This window comes from Camellia sinensis, chromosome 7, assembly GCF_055761805.1.
Source record: "Camellia sinensis isolate YWXY chromosome 7, ASM5576180v1, whole genome shotgun sequence".
NCBI lineage: Eukaryota > Viridiplantae > Streptophyta > Magnoliopsida > Ericales > Theaceae > Camellia > Camellia sinensis.
Genome location: NC_138967.1, coordinates 11,113,172 through 11,121,352, shown reverse-complemented (window position 1 = coordinate 11,121,352; position 8,181 = coordinate 11,113,172). Strand labels below are relative to the sequence as shown.

Sequence of the window (8,181 nt, the reverse complement as noted above, 5' to 3'; positions counted from 1 at the left end):
GGAGAGTACGCGACTTATCGTCACACATACTTGATGCCTTCGTTGACGGGAGTCCATACCCCGACGAGGAGACCCGCTGGTATGCCCTTATCGGGCCGAGCTCGGGCTGCGGACATCCCTTCCACTAGCAGGGCTGGTACATCTAGAGGTGGGGGTGGATTGGTTCCCCTGATTCCTCCGACTCATCATCATCCTGGGTGGCCAGACATGCCGACCGAGCTGACGGGATGGCGATTTGGGACTCCCTACTCGATTCCGATAGAGCCTTCCATGTCTGACCACAGATATGTTAAAGATCCTGATTCGCCGCTGGTATGCTTTATAGCTTTGATTTATCACTCAGATACTTGGACATTCATTCCTTTACTGATATTTTGCATTTGTATCTGCAGCCTTCGGTCGAGTATATGGATGAGATGCTCGGGATGATGGCCACACTCGAGGGCATGGTCTTACGGAGAGAGGCACAGTTGTCCATCATGGGTGTCCAGGTACTCTTTAATTTTCTCGTATTTATCATACTTCCGATGACATGCTGAACTTGATCATTTCACTGCATTGGTAGGTTGCTTGTGTAGAGCACATCTGACACACACCACATTCATATACTGTATCTGTATGCACCCTCATTTTGCTTGCATCTGTATCTGATACACACATTTGAGCTGATGTATTCAAACTGCACTTTTTATTTTCAGATGCCTCCAGTATATCAGCCACGGACCGTGCCATCCAGGCCTTCTCGGGGAGCCGGGCCATCTCGACCTTCTCATGGGGCCGGGAGAGGGGAGTCATCCCGCAGACGCAGAGCACATATCGTAGAGGAGGAGCCCGGTGAGGACGAAGAGGAGGAGGAGGTTGCAGATCATCAGTCAGAGACATCTGCTGACAGAGAGGAGGGTTCCGACCCTGGTTCCAGGAATGGAGAGGAGGCTGAGGAGGATCCCAAGGATGACAGTTCCGACTTAGATGGTGCCGGTGGCGCAGAGCCTGTTCCGCAGAAGAGGACGAAGAGGACCTCTTATTCCTGCTCTTAAGAGCATTGGTGCAGCTGTTTCCTGCTTTATTTACCTTTTTTACTAGTAGTTGTAGCACATTGTACATTATTAGGCAGTTTTATTTTCTGTAAAACTTGTACCTTTGTTGTAAAATGTTGTAACAAAGGAAGCATGATGGAATGAAACAGCTTTTTGAAAAAGTGTTGTACTTTATGTTCTCAGCATCGCATCACATCATTTTGCAAATAATGAGATTAAACGGTAAATGTGCATAGTGTATTTGCCAAGTCAGGTAGCGAACCGACATGACAAACTAAACAACCTAACTTACTAAGAGACAACAAAACCTTAGCAAGTTTACAACACAAAAAAATTGATAAACAAAGAGTAACAACTCAAATGCACAAAACTCGGCGACTCAATAAACAAGACTCAGTAAACGAAACAGCTCGACCAACAAAACAACAACTCGATAAGCAAAACAACAACTTGATAAGCAAGACTAAACACCAATTCAATAAACAAAACACATTTCGGATGATCTGGGTGATGGAACGCATCCGAAGCAGAGGAAAATGGAGGCCTTCGACACTCCCGATGCATGGACATGCTAGGAACACTCTTCTAGAGGGTAGAACAGGACCAAAGACACAAATTGCAGCATGGCTGGCCACCTTTGGGAGCTGGCCGACCAGCTTTTTACATTTGAGGGGAGAGGGGTGGCCGGCCTACCAAAAAAGGTGGCCGGCCGGCCACTTAGCTCAGCAACCACCAGTTTTTCGACACGTGTCCCCCCGAATAGTGCCTTATCCCCTTTAAAAGTCCTAGCTCCGCGGCTCATTCATTTCATCTCAGTTTTGCACCAAAATGGAGGCGTTTCTCGTCGAAAATCTCACAGCTTGGATTGCTACTTTAGACGGCTCGGAAAAGTTGAACTTCCGGGGCTTCGGCTTGAATGCACTATTCACGCTGAGTCGTACTCCGCTACACCTTCCCTTCCTCCATGCCGCGGCGAGGTTTTGGAACCCGGTAACACACGTCTTTAGCTTTGGCGGGCAAGACGTATGTCCGACTTTCGAAGATTTTCAAGTTTTGATGGAATCTGAACGTTATGAAGAGACCTTGCCTCAGTTTCGCTTTGCTCACGCCCAAGCTTTAGGGCGGATGTGTGGACTTACCACGCATGACTCTCGGTCTCTGATCTGTAATGGGAAACTGGACATCCTCGGATTGATTTATCGCTTTTCTGACGCTGGTGACCGTGGCGACCATCATTGGCAAGGTTTCCGACAACATGCCCTTTGCTTGTGTATGCTATCTCACTTTCTGCTTGCGTCGGGCTTTGGTGGATCTAGCATTCGCCTGATTGAAGTTGCTCAAGGCTTGAAGGATGGAAAGAGTTGTATTGCGATGACATTGGCTGAGACGCTGATGGGCTTGGATGCTTTCCATTGCCAGAAGACGACCAGATTTGCGGGGAGTCCACTACTGCTGCAGGTAATGTTTCCTACCTAATCTCACATATGTATTGCTCACATCACTCGGCCCTCAGGCTCAGTTTTTCTCACAAAACCCTTGTCTTACTTTTCTCTCATCGTACATCTCTCTATTCTTCATTTTCTCATTTTTCATCCCTCCCCAGGTATGGTTGATGGATAAATTGCAGGTTGTGGACTCTTGCCCAGCCTACTCAGCTCGCGGCTACTTCTTTCGACAAAGCCTAGTCGATGCCCTTGATGAGGGATGGTGGTTCGACTAGATGTGCAATTTGTCTGCAGATCGCATCGCTTGGCGTTGCCCTTGGCTCAATCTCCCGGCAATGAGCTATAGCATGTCTCGGCAGACTGGGATCTAATTGATTGGTCTGACTCACTGTGTATTCTATTTTCCGTTCCGGTTCCAGCGCTAGTTCGGTCATGATCAGAGTTGTCCACCAGAGGGGATAGAGTATCCGGCTTCATTCCCGGTTCGAGGTGCACAGCTTGCCCAATATGCCACGGCATGGAGGACGAGAGAACTCCTGGCCCCCGCTCCCACTTTCAGTTATACTTTGTCTGACGAGTGCTTGGATTGGCTCAATGAAGAGGCACAGATTGGGCCCAGCTCGGTATCAGAAGCTTCGACCAGCTCTGGGAGGGGGCGCAGGGACACCTGACTTGACTATGCCCCGAATTTATTGCTTTATTAGTACTTCAAAGTTTTCTTTATGAATGTAATAAAAAGCAACTTCGATCGTATGCAAGAGCAGGAGAACTCTGTTTTGAAATAATGAAATTGAAGGTTGTGGTACTGAAAGTTTTCCGCTTTGGTCCAAAAATGGTCTTAGTTGTAGAAAGATTAATTTGAACAAAGTCAACTTTTATTAAAACTTTTCAAAATCATTTTCGATATGGATCAGAACTGGACACGCCTGAGATCTGTCACTGAGATGCACAACCCCAGATCCCTGCAACTGGAAAGTTGCCCCTAGTCTAAATAGCACCCCGGCACTGCACAGCAACGGAAAGTTGCCCCTAGTCTGAAAAGCACTGCACCGGAGATTCCAATGGATGTTGGTAGACAAAGGTGACTGAGATGATCAAATAGACAAAGTTGATCGGGAAAAAGTTTATGGCTGAACTTCAAGATGAAGTTGCCTACGTATCCCGATGATGGGAATCAAGCCTTACGTAGTTCAGGCTTAGGTTCACTCGAGTATTTTCACTCTCCTTTTACGCTCTAACGTTTGCCAAGGCCGCCCTTTGCGGGTTTTCAACCTTGCGAGCTCAGTTTTTATATTTTTCCAATTTTTTATGCTCTAACTTTTGCCTAGGTCGCCCTTTCGGGTTTTCGGCCTAGCAAGCCTCTCAGGGGTAATATTTCTTCAACTTGTCCATGTTGATCGGTTGGGAGAACTCTAGGCCATCTAGATCCATCAGAGCCACAACTCCACCTAACCAGATAGCTTTGATGATGTAGGGACCAGTCCAATTGGGTCTGAACTTGCCCCTTGGGTCGTGGATGGGAGCTCGGTTGTCCTTGAGAACCAAATCTCCTTCCTTTAGATTCCTGGACTTGACTTTCTTGTTGAAAGCCTGGGCAATTCTGCGCTGATAACCTTGAACATGGTACAGTGCTTTCAGTCTTCTCTCATCAAAGAGCATGACTTCCTCAAACCTGCACTGCTGCCAATCTGCTTCGGCTATTTGACACTCAGCCAATACTCGCAATGACGGAACCTCAATCTTGATAGGTAGAACGGCCTACATCCCATAAACCAATGAATACGGAGTCGCTCCGGTTGAAGTTCTAATTGAAGTCCTGTAGCCCCACAGAGCAAATGGCAGCTTATTTGGCCAATCCTGGTAGGTTTCCACCATCTTCTGCAGTATGTGTTTGATATTCTTATTGGCGGCCTCGACCGCTCCGTTGGTTTGCGGCCGGTATGTGGATGACTTATGAAAAGCCACGTTGTATTTCTCCAACAAGTCAATCACTTCCTTCTTGAAGTGGGAACCGTTATCCAAAATAATCTCGTTTGGGACCCCATAGCGGTAGATGATGTTGTTTCTGATAAACTTTGCAACGTGCGACACCTTCAACACGGCATATGATTGGGCCTCGACCCACTTTGTAAAATAATCTATCGCGACTAGGATGAACTCATGCCCATTCGAACCCTTCGGAGTGACAGCCCCGATCACATCAATTTCCCAAACTGAAAATGGCCATGGTGAAGTCATGTTGTATAGCTTCGACAGCGGGATGTTCATGCGGTTTCCATGGATCTGACACTTGTGGCATCGCTGAACAAAACCGATGCAATCCTCCTCCATGGTGGACCAGTAGTAACCCTGTCTGAGGATCTTCCGTGCTAGCATTACTCCGTTCATATGCGCACCGCATTCTCCTCCATGGATGGCCTCCATCAGGCGCTTCGATTCCTCAGCTTCAACACACAGCTTATGCATTCCCAGATGACCTCTCTTATACAGCTTACCCCCACAGATGATGAATTGAACGACCATTCTTCTGATTGCCCTTTTATCCTTGGCATTTACCCCTGGCAGGTATGCTTCCTTCTCCAAGAAATTCCAAATGTCGTAATACCAGGGGTTTTCGTCTTGAACCTCATCTATAGCAGCAATTGACTCGTAGGCTGGCGCAAATTTATGGTCAATGATGATGGGACGCATCCGGACTCCGAACGGGATGTCTATCATGGAAGATAGAGTTGCTAAAGAATCTGCGAACCTGTTATTCTCTCTTAGTAGATGAGCAAAGTTTAGCTTCTCAAACCGAGGAATTAACAAGTCCAAGGTCTGGTGGTACATCATCATCTTTTCTTCTTTGACTTTCCAGTCCCCTTTTGCTTGAAAGACAACAAGGTTCGAGTCTCCGATGACGTCCAACCGTTTTGCCCCTAGTTCCAAGGCCGCTTCTAGACCGGCAATGCATGCCTCATATTCTGCTTCGTTGTTCGAGACTTTGAATCGGAGTTTGAAGGCTAGAGGGATACGGGACTTGTCAGGTGCTATCAGCAGCACTCCTATCCCATACCCGTACTGATTTGACGCTCCATCAAAGTACATCGTCCAAGTTTCATCGTCGATGTGCAAAATGGCTTCATCTGGAAATAAGTACTCGACTGCTTCGCCCCCTTCAACTGGATGGTCGGCTAAGAATTCTGCTACTGCTCTTCCTTTGACTGACTTGCGCGTCACATATTTTAGATCGAATTCAGAAAGCAACAGCAACCAACGAGCTAGCCTACCCGTAAGTGCCGGTTTCTCGAAAAGATATTTGATGGGATCGAGTCGTGAAACCAACATTACGGAGTGAGCTAACAGGTAGTGCCGCAGCTTCCTGGTAGCCCATACCAAAGCTAAGCAAGCCTTCTCCAACGGTGTGTAGCGAGTCTCATACTCTAGCATCTTTTTGCTTAGATAGTAGATGGTTTTCTCCATTTTGTCCTCTGATTCTTGCACGAGCATGCAGCCTATTGTGGTCTCGGTCACTGAAAGGTACAATATCAACGGTCTCCCCGGCTCTGGCGGTGACAACACGGGTGGATTCTGCAAGTATTCTTTGATCTGTTCAAAAGCAGCTTGGCATCGGCCGTCCCATTGGAATTTCTTTCCTTTCTTCAGGAGACCAAAAAGTGGTTCACAAGTCAAGGTTAATTTTGAGATAAACCGCCTTATGAATTGCACTTTACCCAGAAAGCGTCGCACCTCCTTTTCAGTCCTTGGTGGTGGCATTTCTAAGATGGCCTTGATTTTTGAAGGGTCGACCTCGATGCCCCTTTGTGTAATCAGAAACCCCAGCATTTTTCCCGCTGTAACACCGAACGTACACTTCTGAGGATTTAGCCGCAACCGAAATTCTCTGATCCTTTGAAAGAACTTTTGCAAGGCGATGTAGTGGTCGTCCCTTTCTTTGGACTTGACAATCATGTCATCCACATACACCTCAACCTCTTTGTGGATCATGTCATGCAATATTGTGGTCGGGCCCGTTGATATGTAACTCCAGCGTTCTTCAACCCAAACGGCATTACTCTGTAGCAGTATGTCCCCCATGGGGTGGTAAAAGCAGTCTTTTCCCGATCTTCAGGTGCCATTACTATCTGGTTGTAGCCCGAAAAGCCATCCATGAATGAAAGCAAAGCATGCCCTGCTGTGAAATCCACCAACTCATCGATATGTGGCAAGGGAAAGTCGTCCTTCAGACTAGCTCTGTTCAAATCCCTGAAACCCACGCACACTTGGATCCTGCCATCCTTCTTCGGCACTGGAACGATGTTGGCCAACCAAGTCAGGTATTCGGATACCAGCAGGAAGCCTGCGTCGATTTTCATGGTGACCTCTTCCTTAATCTTGAGAGCTCAATCCGGGCGGATCCTCCTAAGTTTCTGCTTAACAGGTCGGGCCTCGGGGTCAAGAGGGATCCGGTGCTGTACAATCTCAGGATCGATTCCAGGCATGTCTTCGTAGGACCACGCGAAAACATCTTTGAAATCTTTTAATAAAGCGACTAAGCGCTCGCGTTCCTCTGAAGACAACGTGGACTCGATCTGGACCAGCCGCGGGTCCTTCTCAGTACCAATATTTACTGCAGTGATTTCATCAACTAGGGGTTTAATAAATCTTTCCTGCTCTTGCTCAATTAAGCGTTGCAAAACCGGAGGAATTTCTTCCTCGTCGTTTTCATCAAAATTTTGAAAGTCTGAGTTAATGTAATAAATCAAGGGCACAGAAAAGTATTCAGAAACCACAGCTACTTGATTCTCATTAAGCACATCCAAATCGTCCGATTCTTCGGTTACAACAGACTCAAAAGAGAAAGAAAAAGATGACCTGGACAAGACTGCGGCATCCGGGTTATCATCCCCAGGATTACCAGACTTAGACTCAGTCGAGCTAGAACCTGATTCCGACTCACAAGACTCGGTGGAATCAGATTCCGGCTTACTACCTGACTCGGTGCTGCTGGACAAAAATCCCTCTTCATACTGCCAAATAAGAGAGGGTGTGATAGATGCATCCAAAATAGTTGTTGGCGGGCCCGCAGCCGTTCCATTCCCGATCACGTATACCGAAAAGTTATCCCCCAAGCACTCCTGGTTGATCGGAGGATCTGAAAGTAGACACGCCAGTGCTACCCCCATTTCAAGTTCGGTGTCCTCAGACTGCACTTTCTTACTCTACCCAACCTCAGCCAATGGGTCCATCTGCTCTTTGGCAACATCATCCCCGGATAGTTGCAGGTCGAAGAAGATCTCAAAACCAGGCACGCGTTTCCTCTCCGCATTCAGCCACGACTCTAGGAAGCCACAAAATGGAAAGTCCTCCCCCTCCCGGACGAAGCGTCTGTTCAAGGTACCCTGAATGGGTCGATGCATTAACTCAAAAGGCTTCCCTGCCTTTTTTGCTCTAGCTCTCCCAGCCATCTCTTTACCCTTCCTCACCCGGTCCTCTTTGGTGGGCAGATAACCCAAGCCAAAGGTATGCGGATTGTGGGGCATTTCGGCCAATGTTGCGACGCCCTTCCGGCCGCTCTTTCCCAATCCCATCTCGGGGATGTGTTGAAGCTTGTTCATGAGGTATACAGATTGAGCACTGACATACACTTCCTCATTAACAGCCATGATGTTCTGCACAATTCGGGCCTCAGCCAAAGTAAACCCTGATAAGAACAAATC

General features: G+C 47.5%; 1 protein-coding gene across 1 annotated transcript; it reads left to right on the top strand.

The window, feature by feature from the left end:
* Positions 1-312: 312 nt before the first annotated feature.
* LOC145794951 (uncharacterized) lies at positions 313-1,211 on the top strand. The gene is made up of 2 exons (XM_082877417.1): positions 313-491; positions 699-1,211. The coding sequence occupies exons 1-2, from the start codon at positions 315-317 to the stop codon at positions 1,035-1,037; spliced, it is 516 nt and encodes a 171-aa protein (XP_082733543.1). The 5' UTR covers positions 313-314; the 3' UTR covers positions 1,038-1,211.
* The last annotated feature ends 6,970 nt before the right edge of the window (positions 1,212-8,181 follow it).

What these genes read in the sequence shown, in the direction of transcription:
- LOC145794951 (XM_082877417.1), top strand. Translation starts at nt 315, where the DNA reads ATGCTTTATAGCTTTGATTTATCACTCAGATACTTGGACATTCATTCC. An exon ending in TGTCCATCATGGGTGTCCAG is followed by an intron (nt 492 to 698) that starts GTACTCTTTAAT and finishes TTTTATTTTCAG; the next exon opens with ATGCCTCCAGTATATCAGCC.